Source organism: Oncorhynchus clarkii, chromosome 10 (genome assembly GCF_045791955.1).
Source record: "Oncorhynchus clarkii lewisi isolate Uvic-CL-2024 chromosome 10, UVic_Ocla_1.0, whole genome shotgun sequence".
Taxonomy (NCBI): Eukaryota; Metazoa; Chordata; class Actinopteri; order Salmoniformes; family Salmonidae; genus Oncorhynchus; species Oncorhynchus clarkii.
Window position 1 is genome coordinate 77,894,881 of NC_092156.1, and position 19,710 is coordinate 77,914,590.

The 19,710-nt window shown below is 46.5% G+C and overlaps 1 protein-coding gene across 1 annotated transcript in view; it reads right to left on the reverse strand.

Moving 5' to 3' along the window:
* Nucleotides 1–14,208, reverse strand: part of LOC139419754 (transmembrane anterior posterior transformation protein 1 homolog) — a 28,702-nt gene extending 14,494 nt beyond the window's left edge. The window contains exons 1-8 of the mRNA XM_071169753.1: nucleotides 14,002–14,208; nucleotides 13,218–13,348; nucleotides 10,713–10,831; nucleotides 8,845–9,007; nucleotides 4,410–4,545; nucleotides 3,481–3,578; nucleotides 2,902–2,971; nucleotides 2,098–2,178 (exon numbers count right to left, since the gene is read on the reverse strand). Of these exons, the coding sequence (XP_071025854.1) occupies nucleotides 2,098–2,178; nucleotides 2,902–2,971; nucleotides 3,481–3,578; nucleotides 4,410–4,545; nucleotides 8,845–9,007; nucleotides 10,713–10,831; nucleotides 13,218–13,348; nucleotides 14,002–14,182 (979 nt within the window). The 5' untranslated portion in view covers nucleotides 14,183–14,208. The remainder of the gene's footprint in view (nucleotides 1–2,097; nucleotides 2,179–2,901; nucleotides 2,972–3,480; nucleotides 3,579–4,409; nucleotides 4,546–8,844; nucleotides 9,008–10,712; nucleotides 10,832–13,217; nucleotides 13,349–14,001) is intronic.
* Between the last annotated feature and the right edge of the window lie 5,502 nt (nucleotides 14,209–19,710).

Sequence of the window (19,710 nt, forward strand, 5' to 3'; positions counted from 1 at the left end):
AGTCCTGCACTAACACACCAGAACCCAGTCCTACTCTAACACACCAGAACCCAGTCCTACTCTAACACACCAGAACCCAGTCCTACTCCAACACACCAGAACCCAGTCCTGCTCCAACACACCAGAACCCAGTCCTGCTCTAACACACCAGAACCCAGTCCTGCTCTAACACACCAGAACCCAGTCCTGCTCCAACACACCAGAACCCAGTCCTACTCCAACACACCAGAACCCAGTCCTACTCTAACACACCAGAACCCAGTCCTACTCTAACACACCAGAACCCAGTCCTACTCTAACACACCAGAACCCAGTCCTGCTCTAACACACCAGAACCCAGTCCTACTCTAACACACCAGAACCCAGTCCTGCTCCAACACACCAGAACCCAGTCCTGCTCTAACACACCAGAACCCAGTCCTGCTCCAACACACCAGAACCCAGTCCTACTCTAACACACCAGAACCCAGTCCTGCTCTAACACACCAGAACCCAGTCCTACTCTAACACACCAGAACCCAGTCCTGCTCTAACACACCAGAACCCAGTCCTGCTCTAACACACCAGAACCCTGTCCTACTCTAACACACCAGAACCCAGTCCTACTCTAACACACCAGAACCCAGTCCTACTCTAACACACCAGAACCCAGTCCTGCTCTAACACACCAGAGTGTCTCTCCATACGGAGGGTTTTATTCAGCAGCCTGTCAGTGCAGTATTAACTCTGGGGGGGTTTAAGTGCCTTGCTCAAGGGCACAACGGCAGGAGATGTTATACATGGGGTCAGAGAGCAGCGGCCTTCCATTGTCAATACCAGTGATAATAATGAAGGGCTTCCTGCGTCATAACACACCATTTTCAGTCACCTTTTAGGCCCCACGGTGTTACACCTTTTAGGCCCCACAGTGTTAAACCTTTTAGGCCCCACAGTGTTAAACCTTTTAGGCCCCACAGTGTTACACCTTTTAGGCCCCACAGTGTTACACCTTTTAGGCCCCACAGTGTTACACCTTTTAGGCCCCACAGTGTTACACCTTTTAGGCCCCACAGTGTTACACCTTTTAGGCCCCACAGTGTTACACCTTTTAGGCCCCACAGTGTTACACCTTTTAGGCCCCACAGTGTTACACCTTTTAGGCCCCACAGTGTTACACCTTTTAGGCCCAACAGTGTTACACCTTTTAGGCCCCACAGTGTTACACCTTTTAGGCCCCACAGTGTTACACCTTTTAGGCCCCACAGTGTTACACCTTTTAGGCCCCACAGTGTTACACCTTTTAGGCCCCACAGTGTTACACCTTTTAGGCCCCACAGTGTTACACCTTTTAGGCCCCACAGTGTTACACCTTTTAGGCCCCACAGTGTTACACCTTTTAGGCCCCACAGTGTTACACCTTTTAGGCCCCACAGTGTTACACCTTTTAGGCCCCACAGTGTTACACCTTTTAGGCCCCACAGTGTTACACCTTTTAGGCCCCACAGTGTTACACCTTTTAGGCCCCACAGTGTTACACCTTTTAGGCCCCACAGTGTTACACCTTTTAGGCCCCACAGTGTTACACCTTTTAGGCCCTACAGTGTTACACCTTTTAGGCCCCACAGTGTTACACCTTTTAGGCCCCACAGTGTTACACCTTTTAGGCCCCACAGTGTTACACCTTTTAGGCCCCACAGTGTTACACCTTTTAGGCCCCACAGTGTTACACCTTTTAGGCCCCACAGTGTTACACCTTTTAGGCCCTACAGTGTTACACCTTTTAGGCCCCACAGTGTTACACCTTTTAGGCCCCACAGTGTTACACCTTTTAGGCCCCACAGTGTTACACCTTTTAGGCCCCACAGTGTTACACCTTTTAGGCCCCACAGTGTTACACCTTCTAGGCCCCACAGTGTTACACCTTCTAGGCCCCACAGTGTTACACCTTCTAGGCCCCACAGTGTTACACCTTTTAGGCCCCACAGTGTTACACCTTTTAGGCCCCACGGTGTTACACCTTTTAGGCCCCACGGTGTTACACCTTTTAGGCCCCAGATAAACAGACAGACAGAAAGACAGACAGGCAGACAGGCAGGCAGACAGGCAGAAAGTAGTTACCAGGGTTCCATGAGAACTGCTCCATGTTCCGTAGACAGACAATGAGTAACAGAACATAGTTAGTGAACCTCTCCTTTATGTCTGTGGAGAGAGAGAGGGAGGAGGGGATAGAGAGAGGAGGGGAGAGAGAGAGGGAGGAGGGGAGACAGGGGGAGGAGGGGAGAGAGAGGGGGTGAGGAGAGAGAGAGGAGGGTAGAGAGAGGGGGCGAGAGAGAGGAGGGGAGAGAGAGAAAGAGAGAGATGGGGGAGGAGGGGAGGTAATAGAGAGAGAGGGAGGAGGGGAGAGAGAGGGGGTGAGGGGAGAGAGGGGGTGAGGGGAGAGAGAGGGAGGAGGGGAGAGAGAGGGTGAGGGGAGAGAGAGGGAGGAGGGGAGAGAGAGGGGGTGAGGGGAGAGAGAGGGGGTGAGGGGAGAGAGAGGGGGTGAGGGGAGAGAGAGGGGGTGAGGGGAGAGAGAGGGGGTGAGGGGAGAGAGAGGAAGAGAGATATTGGGGAGGAGGGGAGGTAATAGAGAGAGAGGGTAGGGTGATGGAGAGAGAGAGAGGGTGATGGAGGGAGAGAGAGAGAGAAGAGCAGAATTACTGTTATATTTACCTCAATAACAACCCAGATGGAATAAAAATGTTTTAATGGCAGAATAAGACCACCAGGGTTAGAGGTCAGAAGTCATACAGAAGCGTCAGGGGGTCAGAAGGGCGCCAAGGGGTCAGAGGTCAGGGGTAGCTGTACTCACTACTGTTAGACATCTGAAAGAGGTTGTTAGAGGTCAGAGGTTAAGGGTTAGAGGTCAGGGGTAGCTGTACTCACCACTGTTAGACATCTGAAAGAGGTTGTTCTTCTCAAACTTCTTAAACACACTTCCTTTGATCTCCACGAACTACAGAGAAACACAACAGTCACTGATCTGGGTGGGTGTCTCAGTGTCTGTGTGTGTGTGTGTGTGTGTGTCTCAGTGTCTGTGTGTGTGTGTGTGTGTGTGTCTCAGTGTCTGTGTGTGTGTGTGTCTCAGTGTGTTACAGAGAAACACAACAGTCACTGATCTGGGTGGGTGTCAGTGCGTTACAGAGAAACACAACAGTCACTGATCTGGGTGGGTGTCTCAGTGTGTTACAGAGAAACACAACAGTCACTGATCTGGGTGGGTGTCTCAGTGTCTCAGTGTGTGTGTGTGTCTCAGTGTGTTACAGAGAAACACAACAGTCACTGATCTGGGTGGGTGTCTCAGTGTGTCTCAGAGAAACACAACAGTCACTGATCTGGGTGGGTGTCTCAGTGTCTCAGTGTGTGTGTGTGTCTCAGTGTCTGCGTGTGTGTCTCAGTGTGTGTGTGCGTGTGTGTCTCAGTGTGTGTGTGTGCGTGTGTGTCTCAGTGTGTGTGTGGACTCACATTGTTAGACATCATGATGGTGAGTAGAGACTTGTTGTGAGAGTTGAAGGCAACGTTCAGAGTAGTGGCCTGAACCATAATGAGGATAGCATGAAGAACTGACACACACTCAGGAAAACAGCCTGATACACACACCAACACAACCTGACTACACACACAGGAAAACAATCTGATAGTACACACCCCATGAGGAAGAGAGCTACAACTCCTATATAGTCCCTCTTTAGGTTCAGTAGGTAAGGATACAGACAGGAAGTGAGATACAACTCCTATACCGTCCCTCTTTAGATTCATTAAGTAAGGATACAGACACAGGAAGTGAGGCACATCTCCTATATGAGCTCTCTTCTCCTCTATAGGTTCAGTAGGTAAGGATACAGACAGGAAGTGAGGAACAACTCCTATATGAGCTCTCTTCGTCTCTTTAGGTTCAGTAAGGATACAGACATATAGAACAGCCATGAGGAAGTGAGGAACAACTCCTATATGAGCTCTCTTCGTCTCTTTAGGTTCAGTAAGGATACAGACATATAGAACAGCCATGAGGAAGTGAGGAACAACTCCTATATGAGCTCTCTTCGTCTCTTTAGGTTCAGTAAGGATACAGACATATAGAACAGCCATGAGGAAGTGAGGAACAACTCCTATATGAGCTCTCTTCTCCTCTTTAGGTTCAGTAAGGATACAGACATATAGAACAGCCATGAGGAAGTGAGGAACAACTCCTATATGAGCTCTCTTCTCCTCTTTAGGTTCAGTAAGGATACAGACATATAGAACAGCCATGAGGAAGTGAGGAACAACTCCTATATGAGCTCTCTTCTCCTCTTTAGGTTCAGTAAGGATACAGACATATAGAACAGCCATGAGGAAGTGAGGAACAACTCCTATATGAGCTCTCTTCTCCTCTTTAGGTTCAGTAAGGATACAGACATATAGAACAGCCATGAGGAAGTGAGGAACAACTCCTATATGAGCTCTCTTCTTCTCTTTAGGTTCTGTTGCGGTCCAGTAGAGAGCGTCCAGAATGTCCTGACCGAACGAAGAGAACAACCTGTCTGCAACCTGCAGGGAACACACACACACACACACACACACACACACACACACACACACACACACACACACACACACACACACACACACACACACACACACACACACACACACACACACACACACACACACACACACACACACACACACACGGGTGAGGTATTAAAAGCTGCAGGTACGGGCGAGGTACTAAAAGCTGCAGGTAGAGGTGAGGTACTAAAAGCTGCTGGTACGGGTGAGGTATTAAAAGCTGCAGGTACGGGTGAGGTATTAAAAGCTGCAGGTACGGGTGAGGTATTAAAAGCTGCAGGTACGGGTGAGGTGTTAAAAGCTGCAGGTAGGGGTGAGGTATTAAAAGCTGCAGGTAGAGGTGAGGTATTAAAAGCTGCAGGTACGGGTGAGGTATTAAAAGCTGCAGGTACGGGTGAGGTATTAAAAGCTGCAGGTACAGGTGAGGTATGAAAAGCTGCAGGTTCAGGTGAGGTATGAAAAGCTGCAGGTAGAGGTGAGGTATTAAAAGCTGCAGGTAGAGGTGAGGTATTAAAAGCTGCAGGTACAGGTGAGGTATTAAAAGCTGCAGGTAGAGGTGAGGTATTAAAAGCTGCAGGTACAGGTGAGGTATTAAAAGCTGCAGGTACAGGTGAGGTATTAAAAGCTGCAGGTACAGGTGAGGTATTAAAAGCTGCAGGTACAGGTGAGGTATTAAAAGCTGCAGGTACAGGTGAGGTATGAAAAGCTGCAGGTTCAGGTGAGGTATGAAAAGCTGCAGGTTCAGGTGAGGTATTAAAAGCTGCAGGTACAGGTGAGGTATTAAACGCTGCAGGTTCCGGTGAGGTACTAAAAGCTGCAGGTACAGGTGAGGTATTAAAAGCTGCAGGTACAGGTGAGGTGTTAAAAGCTGCAGGTAGAGGTGAGGTATTAAACGCTGCAGGTTCTGGTGAGGTACTAAAAGCTGCAGGTACAGGTGAGGTATGAAAAGCTGCAGGTTCAGGTGAGGTATTAAAAGTTGCAGGTAGAGGTGAGGTATTAAAAGCTGCAGGTTCAGGTGAGGTACTAAAAGCTGCAGGTAGAGGTGAGGTACTAAAAGCTGCAGGTACGGGTGAGGTATTAAAAGCTGCAGGTACGGGTGAGGTATTAAAAGCTGCAGGTACGGGTGAGGTATTAAAAGCTGCAGGTTCAGGTGAGGTACTAAAAGCTGCAGGTAGAGGTGAGGTACAAAAAGCTGCAGGTACGGGTGAGGTATTAAAAGCTGCAGGTACGGGTGAGGTATTAAAAGCTGCAGGTTCAGGTGAGGTACTAAAAGCTGCAGGTAGAGGTGAGGTACTAAAAGCTGCAGGTACGGGTGAGGTATTAAAAGCTGCAGGTATGGGTGAGGTATTAAAAGCTGAAGGTTTAGGTGAGGTACTAAAAGCTGCAGGTACAGGTGAGGTATGAAAGCTGCAGCTACGGGTAAGGTATTAAAAGCTGCAGGTACAGGTGAGGTATTAAAAGCTGCAGGTACAGGTGAGGTATTAAAAGCTGCAGGTACAGGTGAGGTGTTAAAAGCTGCAGGTACGGGTGAGGTGTTAAAAGCTGCAGGTAGGGGTGAGGTATTAAAAGCTGCAGGTAGAGGTGAGGTATTAAAAGCTGCAGGTAGAGGTGAGGTATTAAAAGCTGCAGGTACGGGTGAGGTATTAAAAGCTGCAGGTACAGGTGAGGTATGAAAAGCTGCAGGTTCAGGTGAGGTATGAAAAGCTGCAGGTAGAGGTGAGGTATTAAAAGCTGCAGGTAGAGGTGAGGTATTAAAAGCTGCAGGTAGAGGTGAGGTATTAAAAGCTGCAGGTACAGGTGAGGTATGAAAAGCTGCAGGTACAGGTGAGGTATGAAAAGCTGCAGGTAGAGGTGAGGTATGAAAAGCTGCAGGTAGAGGTGAGGTATTAAAAGCTGCAGGTAGAGGTGAGGTATTAAAAGCTGCAGGTACAGGTGAGGTATTAAAAGCTGCAGGTACAGGTGAGGTATTAAAAGCTGCAGGTACAGGTGAGGTATTACAAGCTGCAGGTACAGGTGAGGTATTAAAAGCTGCAGGTACAGGTGAGGTATTAAAAGCTGCAGGTACAGGTGAGGTATTAAAAGCTGCAGGTACAGGTGAGGTATTAAAAGCTGCAGGTACAGGTGAGGTATGAAAAGCTGCAGGTTCAGGTGAGGTATGAAAAGCTGCAGGTTCAGGTGAGGTATTAAAAGCTGCAGGTACAGGTGAGGTATTAAACGCTGCAGGTTCTGGTGAGGTACTAAAAGCTGCAGGTACAGGTGAGGTATTAAAAGCTGCAGGTACAGGTGAGGTGTTAAAAGCTGCAGGTAGAGGTGAGGTATTAAACGCTGCAGGTTCTGGTGAGGTACTAAAAGCTGCAGGTACAGGTGAGGTATGAAAAGCTGCAGGTTCAGGTGAGGTATTAAAAGTTGCAGGTTCTGGTGAAGTACTAAAAGCTGCAGGTACAGGTGAGGTATGAAAAGCTGCAGGTTCAGGTGAGGTATTAAAAGTTGCAGGTAGAGGTGAGGTATTAAAAGCTGCAGGTTCAGGTGAGGTACTAAAAGCTGCAGGTAGAGGTGAGGTACTAAAAGCTGCAGGTACGGGTGAGGTATTAAAAGCTGCAGGTACGGGTGAGGTATTAAAAGCTGCAGGTACGGGTGAGGTATTAAAAGCTGCAGGTTCAGGTGAGGTACTAAAAGCTGCAGGTAGAGGTGAGGTACAAAAAGCTGCAGGTACGGGTGAGGTATGAAACGCTGCAGGTACGGGTGAGGTATTAAAAGCGGCAGGTACGGGTAAAGTATTAAAAGCTGCAGGTTCAGGTGAGGTACTAAAAGCTGCAGGTACAGGTGAGGTACTAAAAGCTGCAGGTACGGGTGAGGTATTAAAAGCTGCAGGTTCAGGTGAGGTACTAAAAGCTGCAGGTAGAGGTGAGGTACAAAAAGCTGCAGGTACGGGTGAGGTATTAAAAGCTGCAGGTACGGGTGAGGTATTAAAAGCTGCAGGTACGGGTGAGGTATTAAAAGCTGCAGGTTCAGGTGAGGTACTAAAAGCTGCAGGTAGAGGTGAGGTACTAAAAGCTGCAGGTACGGGTGAGGTATTAAAAGCTGCAGGTATGGGTGAGGTATTAAAAGCTGAAGGTTCAGGTGAGGTACTAAAAGCTGCAGGTACAGGTGAGGTATGAAAGCTGCAGCTACGGGTAAGGTATTAAAAGCTGCAGGTACAGGTGAGGTATTAAAAGCTGCAGGTACAGGTGAGGTATTAAAAGTTGCAGGTAGAGGTGAGGTATTAAAAGCTGCAGGTTCAGGTGAGGTACTAAAAGCTGCAGGTAGAGGTGAGGTACTAAAAGCTGCAGGTACGGGTGAGGTATTAAAAGCTGCAGGTACGGGTGAGGTATTAAAAGCTGCAGGTACAGGTGAGGTACTAAAAGCTGCAGGTAGAGGTGAGGTACAAAAAGCTGCAGGTACGGGTGAGGTATTAAAAGCTGCAGGTACGGGTGAGGTATTAAAAGCTGCAGGTACGGGTGAGGTATTAAAAGCTGCAGGTTCAGGTGAGGTACTAAAAGCTGCAGGTAGAGGTGAGGTACTAAAAGCTGCAGGTACGGGTGAGGTATTAAAAGCTGCAGGTATGGGTGAGGTATTAAAAGCTGAAGGTTCAGGTGAGGTACTAAAAGCTGCAGGTACAGGTGAGGTATGAAAGCTGCAGCTACGGGTAAGGTATTAAAAGCTGCAGGTACAGGTGAGGTATTAAAAGCTGCAGGTACAGGTGAGGTATTAAAAGCTGCAGGTACAGGTGAGGTGTTAAAAGCTGCAGGTACAGGTGATGTGTTAAAAGCTGCAGGTAGGGGTGAGGTATTAAAAGCTGCAGGTAGAGGTGAGGTATTAAAAGCTGCAGGTACGGGTGAGGTATTAAAAGCTGCAGGTAGAGGTGAGGTATTAAAAGCTGCAGGTAGAGGTGAGGTATTAAAAGCTGCAGGTAGAGGTGAGGTATTAAAAGCTGCAGGATCAGGTGAGGTATTAAAAGCTGCAGGTACAGGTGAGGTATTAAAAGCTGCAGGTAGAGGTGAGGTATTAAAAGCTGCAGGTACTAGTTTGATGACAGACTGTTCTCTGATCAGGTGATACATCATGCTGTAATCTCAGTGTGTTACCTCTAGATTATATATAGTTTGATGACAGACTGTTCTCTGATCAGTTGATACATCATGCTGTAATCTCAGTGTGTTACCTCTAGATTATATATAGTTTGATGACAGACTGTTCTCTGATCAGTTGATACATCATGCTGTAGTCTCAGTGTGTTACCTCCAGCATGTTGTAGATAATATAGAGTTTGATGACAGACTGTCCTCTGATCAGGTGATACATCATGCTGTAATCCACGTAGCTCATCATGATGTAACACAACACCATGATGACACCCTTCAACACATCACAGACCTGGGCTGGCTGGAGGAGAGGAGACCCACTGTGGAGGGGAGGAGAGAGAGAAGAGTTAGCATGATGACACCCTTCAACACATCACAGACCTGGGCTGGAGGAGAGGAGACCCACTGTGGAGGGGAGGAGAGAGAGGAGAGTTAGCATGATGAATTGATGATTGATGTACAGGACACCCCCTAGACAGGACACTAGTCTATCTCAGGACCTTACCCCCAATATATCCTTAATGCTGAGTGGCATCAGGTCCATTTTTACAGTAGATGTACAGTATATATACAGTACCAGTCAACAGTTTGGACACCTAGTCATTCCAGGGTTCTAGAACACCTAGTCATTCCAGGGTTCTAGAACACCTAGTCATTCCAGGGTTCTAGAACACCTAGTCATTCCAGGGTTCTAGAACACCTAGTCATTCAAGGGTTTTTCTTTATTTTTACTGTTTTCTACATTGTGGAATAATAGTGACGACATCACAACTATGAAATAACACAAATGGAATCATGTAGTAAACAAAAAAGTGTTAAACTGATCAAGTAGACACCCTTTGCCTTGATGACAGCTTTGCAAACTATTGGCATTCTCTCAACCAGCTGCACCTGGAATGAGTTGAACAGGGTTTCATATACATAATAATATACAACACAATGCTATTATATAGGTCAGAGACAGTTGCTGTTACCTCAGACCACAGCAGGGTAGGGTCAGTAGTCTGATGAGGTGTGTGTAGGTGTGTTACCTCAGACCACAGCAGGGTAGGGTCAGTAGTCTGATGAGGTGTGTTTCCTCAGACCACAGCAGGGTAGGGTCAGTAGTCTGATGAGGTGTGTGTAGGTGTGTTACCTCAGACCACAGCAGGGTAGGGTCAGTAGTCTGATGAGGTGTGTGTAGGTGTGGTACCTCAGACCACAGCAGGGTAGGGTCAGTAGTCTGATGAGGTGTGTGTAGGTGTGTTACCTCAGACCACAGCAGGGTAGGGTCAGTAGTCTGATGAGGTGTGTGTAGGTGTGGTACCTCAGACCACAGCAGGGTAGGGGCAGTAGTCTGATGAGGTGTGTGTAGGTGTGTTACCTCAGACCACAGCAGGGTAGGGGCAGTAGTCTGATGAGGTGTGTTTCCTCAGACCACAGCAGGATAGGGTCAGTAGTCTGATGAGGTGTGTGTAGGTGTGGTACCTCAGACCACAGCAGGGTAGGGTCAGTAGTCTGATGAGGTGTGTGTAGGTGTGTTACCTCAGACCACAGCAGGGTAGGGTCAGTAGTCTGATGAGGTGTGTGTAGGTGTGGTACCTCAGACCACAGCAGGGTAGGGGCAGTAGTCTGATGAGGTGTGTGTAGGTGTGTTACCTCAGACCACAGCAGGGTAGGGGCAGTAGTCTGATGAGGTGTGTGTAGGTGTGTTACCTCAGACCACAGCAGGGTAGGGTCAGTAGTCTGATGAGGTGTGTGTAGGTGTGTTACCTCAGACCACAGCAGGGTAGGGGCAGTAGTCTGATGAGGTGTGTTTCCTCAGACCACAGCAGGATAGGGTCAGTAGTCTGATGAGGTGTGTGTAGGGGTGTTACCTCAGACCACAGCAGGGTAGGGTCAGTAGTCTGATGAGGTGTGTGTAGGGGTGTTACCTCAGACCACAGCAGGGTAGGGTCAGTAGTCTGATGAGGTGTGTGTAGGTGTTACCTCAGACCACAGCAGGGTAGGGTCAGTAGTCTGATGAGGTGTGTGTAGGGGTGTTACCTCAGACCACAGCAGGGTAGGGTCAGTAGGTGGACGAGGGCCAGTAGAACTCTGAGAGGCAGCAGGGTGAACACGTACAGGAAGGCATCCAGACACAGGAAGAACCCAAACAGCATCAACTACACAGAGAGACAGAGACTTAGTTCACTACGGTGACTGTTTATATCACTTACAGCATCAACTACACAGAGAGACAGAGATTTAGTTCACTATGGTGACTGTTTATTTCACTTGCCTTGGTAAATGTAAACACGTTTCCCAATAACACCCCTTTGAATTGAGAGATGGAGAGAGAGAGATAAGAGAGTGAGAGGAGGGGGCAGGAAGAGAGGGAGGATGGGGGCAGGAAGAGAGGGAGGAGGGGGCAGGAAGAGAGGGAGGAGGGGGCAGGAAGAGAGGGAGGAGGGGGCAAGAAGAGAGGGAGGAGGGGGCAGGAAGAGAGGGAGGAGGGGGCAGGAAGAGAGGGAGGAGGGGGCAGGAGGAGAGGGAGGAGGGGGCAGGAAGAGAGGGAGGAGGGGGCAGGAAGAGAGGGAGGAGGGGGCAGGAAGAGTGGGAGGAGGGGGCAGGAAGAGAGGGAGGAGGGGGCAGGAAGAGAGGGAGGAGGGGGCAGGAAGAGAGGGAGGAGGGGGCAGGAAGAGAGGGAGGAGGGGGCAGGAAGAGTGAGAGGAGGAGGCAGGAAGAGTGAGAGGAGGGGGCAGGAAGAGAGGGAGGAGGGGGCAGGAAGAGAGGGAGGAGGGGGCAGGAAGAGAGGGAGGAGGGGCAGGAAGAGTGGGAGGAGGGGGCAGGAAGAGTGGGAGTAGGGGGCAGGAAGAGTGGGAGTAGGGGGCAGGAAGAGTGGGAGGAGGAATGGCGGGAGGAGGAAGGGCGGGAGGAGCAGGAGGAGAAGAGCAGGAGGAGGAAGAGGGGGAGTGTTACAGATACAGGTATCCTGTGTGTGTGTATCCTGTGTGTTCTTTTCTCTCCTTCTCTCCTCACAGGTGGCAATCATCACTCCCCAATCAGTCACCAATCAATCATCAATCAGAAGAGACACCTCCTATTTCCATTACCCTATCACATCCCCTTGGTTTAAAAACCCTGTCCCATGTTTCCTCTGAAGCTCGATCTCTCTGTGTTTCACCCTCTCCTACTGTGTCTCTCTCTCTCCTACTGTGTCTCTCTCTCTCCTACTGTGTCTCTCTCTCTCCTACTGTGTCTCTCTCTCTCCTACTGTTTCTCTCTCTCTCTGTTTATGGAGCTGTCTTTTGTTAGAGCACCTCCACATCACTTTGTCCCCACCTGTGAGTATTGTTTTGGTTATGGTGTTTGCTGGTGGGAAAAGGGGGAACCAAGCCAAGTTGCCCCTGGGCATACAATACCCGTAGGACTACGTTGTCTAAGAACACTAGTTAGAACTGGGCGGACCACCCACTGTATGTTTGGTTAGTTAGTTAGTTGTATTGAAGTAGGCTAGTCTAGCTTAGGGGTGTGTTTGGTTGGTTAGTTAGTTGTATTGAAGTAGGCTAGTCTAGTTTAGGGGTGTGTTTGGTTAGTTAGTTAGCTGTATTGAAGTAGGCTAGTCTAGTTTAGGGGTGTGTTTGGTTAGTTAGTTGTATTGAAGTAGGCTAGTCTAGCTTAGGGGTGTGTTTGGTTAGTTAGTTAGCTGTATTGAAGTAGGCTAGTCTAGTTTAGGGGTGTGTTTGGTTAGTTAGCTGTATTGAAGTAGGCTAGTCTAGCTTAGGGGTGTGTTTGGTTAGTTAGTTAGCTGTATTGAAGTAGGCTAGTCTAGTTTAGGGGTGTGTTTGGTTAGTTAGTTAGCTGTATTGAAGTAGGCTAGTCTAGTTTAGGGGTGTGTTTGGTTAGTTAGTTAGCTGTATAGAAGTAGGCTAGTCTAGTTTAGGGGTGTGTTTGGTTAGTTAGTTGTATTGAAGTAGGCTAGTCTAGCTTAGGGGTGTGTTTGGTTAGTTAGTTAGCTGTATTGAAGTAGGCTAGTCTAGTTTAGGGGTGTGTTTGGATATTTGTTTCTGTCCTTGGGTCCAGCTCAGCCCCTCTTCCTGCCCCCCTTTACCGTGTGTTTATCAAATAAACCCTGACTGTTTGACGGTAATTTAGTTGTCTGGGGAAGGGGAAGGAAGAGGGGGAGGAAGAGCGGGAGGAGGGGGAGGAAGAGGAGGGGGAGGAAGAGGGGGGGGGAGGAGGAAGAGCGGGAGGAGGAGGGGGAGGAAGAGTGGGAAGAGCGGGAGGAGGGGAAGGAGGAGGGGAAGGAAGAGCGGGAGGAGGGGAAGGAAGAGGGGGAGGAAGAGCGGGAGGAGGAGGGGGAGGAAGAGTGGGAAGAGTGGGAGGAGGGGGAGGAAGAGTGGGAGGTGGGGGGAGGAAGAGTGGGAGGAGGGGGAGGAAGAGTGGGAGGTGGGGGGAGGAAGAGTGGGAGGTGGGGGGAGGAAGAGCGGGAGGAGGAAGAGTGGGAGGAGGGGGAGGAAGAGCTAAAGAGAGTCGGTCAACCTCAACCAAGGTGGTGTGTGTGTGTACCTTCTCTAGTTCCTTGGGGATCCGGAGGCAGGTATAGACCCTCTCTCGTCTCTCTGTGTATTTAGCCTCATTGTGTTCCAGGAAGTATCCTCGGGTCAGCTCCGCCCCCATGAACCTCGCTAGGGACAGATCTACACACACACACACACACACACACACACACATCAATCCGTCTATCTACAGCTGTCCACACTGCACCTCAATCTGTCCACACTGCTCCTCAATCTGTCTAGGAGCTAGCTACAACAAACTAGTTAGCTGGCTAGCTGTAACCCTGCATTAAGTAACTAACGTTAGCTACTAGCTAGCTGGCTGTGTTTGTTAACTAGTTACTACCACTACTACTACCACTACTACCACCGCTACTACTACTACCACTACTACTGCTACTATTACTATTACTACCACTGATACTATTACTGCTACTGCCGCTACTATTACTGCTACTATTACTACTGCTACTATTACTACTGTTACTACTACTGCTACTGCTACTATTACTACTACTGCTACTATTACTACTACAGCTACTATTATTACTACTACTACTACCATCCCCACCACCGTTATCTGACTGGCTGGCTGTGTAACTAACTACATACTATTGTTTGGATGCTTAAATCCGTAATTAATTTAGTATTTGATCAATTGGCGACACCAGCTACCCGGCTGTGTTTGTTTGTGGACAGGGCTCCGTTGGTACTCACCTGAACCAGTACCTGGGCTTGAAACGAGACCAGAGAGCTCTCCTCTCCTCAAACAGAGGTTCTGGTTCAGTACTCACCAGACAGACTCCGTTTCTTGTCCTTCTGGACTTTCTTCTTGTCGTAAAACCCCAGCGTCTCCGTCACCTCGGAGGTCTCCTTCGACCCCCGGCTCTCACTACCTCCCTCCATCCGTCTCTCCTTGCCTTCTTTCTCCGGTTCGTTCTCCTCTTCCTGAGCCGCTGCTAAGGAGTCCGCCATCTTGTTCTACGGCTCGGCTGACAGACAGGCGCGTCACTTACGTGGCTCCGTCACCACGTAGCGCCAGAAACACGCATATACTGTTTGTCTACCTGAAGTCAGACACCATAGAGAAGGATAGAGGCCTCTAGTAGACAAAAGGCTATCTTAACATGGGAAGCCCCATTGAGACGTGACATTTTGGGGAGAGTTTTTGCAGAGACAGGGATGGTGGTTGGAAGAGCGAGGCTTGTTTGAAATTGAAAAGTGTCGTGGCAGCTTTTGATAAAGAATAACATCAAGATGAAGCAGCTGCATTGTAAGTGGGACCTACTGTTGAGCGCTACATCCTGAGGGGTTCCTGCTGATTGTACGGAGATTGTGACAACCGGTTAAATGGCGTCCCTTGAGAAAGCAAGAACAAGATGTATGTCTGGAGAAGTGCAGTATTATTATAAGGAGACGTAAGGAGCTGGGACGGCAGGGTAGCCTAGTGGTTAGAGCGTTGGACTAGTAACCGGAAGGTTGCGAGCTCAAACCCCCGAGCTGACACGGTACAAATCGGTCGTTCTGCCCCTGAACAGGCAGTTAACCCACTAGGCCGTCATTGAAAATAAGAATTTGTTCTTAACTGACTTGTCTAGTTAAATAAAGGTACAAAAATCCATAAATATGGCATATGGAGGGGAAAAGAGAGGCAGAGGAGGTCTAAGAGAGGGAGGAAGAGGAGGTCTAAGAGAGGGAGGAAGATGGTGAGCTTGAGTCAGTTAAAAATGTCTGGGGAAAAAAGTGATATGGTTTGTTAATTAGCAACTTTAATCATTCGATGAACAACAGTCGTCACATTAACTAATACAACGTCACGACACTATGTAGCAGCAGTGAGTAGGAGGGAGGTTCCGAGGTTGTAAGAAGTGTGCAGAAGGGTATGAGACAAAGGAATGTGTAGCATTGGAAAAGTAGTGGTATGTGTTAACTGTAGGGGTGCCCATGGGGCTGGGGATCAGAAGTGTCCTGTGCGAGAGAGGCAGGTTGAGGTTTCCAGGGTTAGAGTAGAGCAGAAGTTGTCACTTCACAGGCAGTGAAGAAAGTAGAGGAAGATGGGTCAAGGGGGAGGGATCCTGAGAGGACTGGTGTAGTAGATCTGTACCAGAACAGAAGGAGGGATCCTGAGAGGAGGGGTGTGGTAGATATGTACCAGAACAGAGGGAGGGATCCTGAGAGGGGTGTAGTAGATCTGTACCAGAACAGAAGGAGGGATCCTGAGAGGAGGGGTGTGGTAGATCTGTACCAGAACAGAGGGAGGGATCCTGAGAGGAGGGGTGTGACTAGTAGATCTGTACCAGAACAGAGGGAGGGATCCTGAGAGGAGGGGTGTAGTAGATCTGTACCAGAACAGAGATATAAACCAACAAGTGATATATGTTTCAGTAAAGTTGGATCTTCAGCATTTATAACAACGATTATCAACTGTACTGCAGGGATGGAACGTAAGTCTCAGGAAATAGAGGTTGTGTTGGCAGCTGCAGAGAGGTGTTTGGGTGTGACAGACATCAGACGGGTGTTGGGTTGAGTGGTGGTGTCCCATTCTCTCAGGTCAGTGGCGGATTTAGGTATAGGCGACATGGGCAGCCGACCAGGGCGACATGGGCAGCCGACCAGGGCGACACAACTATTATGATTTGTAATATATTCAGAATGGTGACATTTGCACGATCAGGTTCTTCCTTATAAGCGTGTTATTCTTTTTTTTTTTTTTTTTTATACCCCTTTTTCTCCCCAATTTCGTGGTGTCCAATTGTTGTAGTAGCTGTCTCATCGCTACAACTCCCGTACGCTCGGGAGAGACGAAGGTTGAAAGTCATGCGTCCTCCGATACACAAACCAACCAAGCCGCACTGCTTCTAAACACAGCACGCATCCATCCTCTATTATATTATGACAGACCAGCTAGATCTACTGTCTCTATTATATTATGACAGACCAGCTAGATCTACTGTGTCTATTATAATATGACAGACCAGCTAGATATACTGTCTCTATTATATCATGACAGACCAAATAGATCTACTGTCTCTATTATATTATGACAGACCAGCAAGATCTACTGTCTATTATAATATGACCGAACAGTTAGATCTACTGTCTCTATTATATTATGACAGACCAGCTAGATCTACTGTCTCTATTATATTATGAGAGACCAGCTAGATCTGCTGTCTCTATTATATCATGACAGACGAGCTAGATCTACTATCTCTATTATAGTTTGACAGACCAGCTAGATCTACTGTCTATTATATAATGACAGACCAACTAGATCTGCTGTCTCTATTATAATATGACCGAACAGCTAGATCTACTGTCTCTGTCTCTATTGTATTATGACAGACCAGCTAGATTTACTGTCTCTATTGTACTATGACAGACCAGCTAGATCTACTGTCTCTATTGTATTATGACAGACCAGCTAGATTTACTGTCTCTATTGTATTATGACAGACCAGCTAGATCTACTGTCTCTATTATAATATGACCGAACAGCTAGATCTACTGTCTCTGTCTCTATTGTATTATGACAGACCAGCTAGATTTACTGTCTCTATTGTACTATGACAGACCAGCTAGATCTACTGTCTCTATTGTATTATGACAGACCAGCAAGATCTACTGTCTCTATTGTATTATGACAGACCAGCTAGATCTACTGTCTCTATTATATTATTACAGACCAGCAAATCTACTGTGTCATATTATGACTGACCAGCTAGATCGACTGTCTCTATTTTATTATGACAGACCAGCTAGATCTACGGTCTCTGTTTCTCTATTATATTATGACAGACCAGCTAGATCTACTGTCTTTGTTATATTATGACAGACCAGCTAGATCTACTGTCTGAATTATATTATGACAGACCAGATAAATCTACTGTCTCTATTATATTATTGCAGACCAGCAAGATTTACTGTGTCATATTATGACAGACCAGCTAGATCGACTGTCACTATTTTATTATGACAGACCAGCTAAATCTACTGTCTCTATTATATTATGACAGACCAGCTAGATCTATTGTCTCTATTATATTATGACAGACCAAATAGATCTACTGTCTCTATTTCATGACCGACCAACTAGATCTGCTGTCTCTATTATATTATGACAGACCAGCTAGATCTACTGTGTCTATTATATAATGACAGACCAGCTAGATCTACTGTCTCTATTATATTATGACAGACCAGCTAGATCTACTGTCTCTATTATATTATGACAGACCAGCTAGATCTACTGTGTCTATTATATTATGACAGACCAGCTAGATCTACTGTGTCTATTATAATATGGCAGACCAGCTAGATATACTGTCTCTATTATATCATGACAGACCAGCTAGATCTACTGTCTCTATTATATTATTACAGACCAGCAAGATCTACTGTGTCATATTATCACAGACCAGCTAGATCGACTGTCTCCATTTTATTATGACAGACCAGCTAAATCTACTGTCTCTATTATATTATGACAGACCAGCTAGATCTACTGTCTCTGTTTCTCTATTATATTATGACAGACCAGCTAGATCTGCTGTCTTTATTATATTATGACAGACCAGCTAGATCTACTGTCTTTATTATATTATGACAGACCAGCTAGATCTACTGTCTGAATTATATTATGACAGACCAGCTAGATCTACTGTCTCTATTATATTATGACAGACTTACTAGATCTGCTGTCTCTGTTATATAATGACAGACCAGCTAGATCTACTGTGTCTATTATATTATGACAGACAAGCAAGATCTACTGTGTCTATTATATTATGACAGACCAGCAAGATCTGCTGTCTCTATTATATTATGACAGACCAGCTAGATCTACTGTCTCTATTATTTTATAATATACCAACTAGATCTGCTGTCTCTGTTATATTATGACAGACCAGCTAGATCTACTGTCTCTATTTCATGACAGGATAACTAGATCTGCTGTCTCTATTATGTTATGACAGACCAGCTAGATCTGTCTCTATTATAATATGACAGACCAGCTAGATCTACTGTCTCTATTGTATTATGACAGACCAGCTAGATCTACTGTCTCTATTGTATTATGACAGACCAGCTAGATCTACTGTCTCTATTGTATTATGACAGACCAGCTAGATCTACTGTCTCTCTTGTATTATGACAGACCAGCTAGATCTACTGTCTCTATTATATTATTACAGACCAGCAAGATCTACTGTGTCATATTATGAGACCAGCTAGATCGACTGTCTCTATTATATTATGACAGACCAGCTAGATCTACTGTCTCTGTTTCTCTATTATATTATGACAGACTAACTAGATCTGCTGTCTCTATTATATAATGACAGACCAGCTAGATCTGCTATCTCTATTATAGTTTGACAGACCAGCTAGATCTACTATCTCTATTATAGTTTGACAGACCAGCTAGATCTACTGTCTCTATTTCATGACAGACCAACTAGATCTGCTGTCTCTATTATGTTATGACAGACCAGCTAGATCTACTGTCTCTATTGTATTATGACAGACCAGCTAGATCTACTGTCTCTATTGTATTATGACAGACCAGCTAGATCTACTGTCTCTCTTGTATTATGACAGACCAGCTAGATCTACTGTCTCTATTATATTATTAGAGACCAGCAAGATCTACTGTGTCATATTATGACAGACCAGCTAGATCGACTGTCTCTATTTTATTATGACAGACCAGCTAGATCTACTGTCTCTATTATATTATTAGAGACCAGCAAGATCTACTGTGTCATATTATGACAGACCAGCTAGATCGACTGTCACTATTTTATTATGACAGACCAGCTAAATCTACTGTCTCTATTATATTATGACAGACGAGCTAGATCTACTATCTCTATTATAGTTTGACAGACCAGCTAGATCTACTGTCTCTATTGTATTATGACAGACCAGCTAGATCTACTGTCTCTATTGTATTATGACAGACCAGCTAGATCTACTGTCTCTCTTGTATTATGACAGACCAGCTAGATCTACTGTCTCTATTACATTATTACAGACCAGCACGATCTACTGTGTCATATTATGACAGACCAGCTAGATCGACTGTCTCTATTATATTATGACAGACCAGCTAGATCTACTGTCTCTGTTTCTCTATTATATTATGACAGACCAGCTAGATCTACTGTCTTTATTATATTATGACAGACCAGATAGATCTACTGTCTTTATTATATTATGACAGACCAGCTAGATCTACTGTCTGAATTATATTATGACAGACCAGCTAGATCTACTGTCTCTATTTCATTATGACAGACTAACTAGATCTGCTGTCTCTATTATATAATGACAGACCAGCTAGATCTGCTATCTCTATTATAGTTTGACAGACCAGCTAGATCTACTGTCTCTATTATATTATTACAGACCAGCAAGATCTACTGTGTCATATTATGACAGACCAGCTAGATCGACTGTCTCTATTCTATTATGACAGACCAGCTAGATCTACTGTCTCT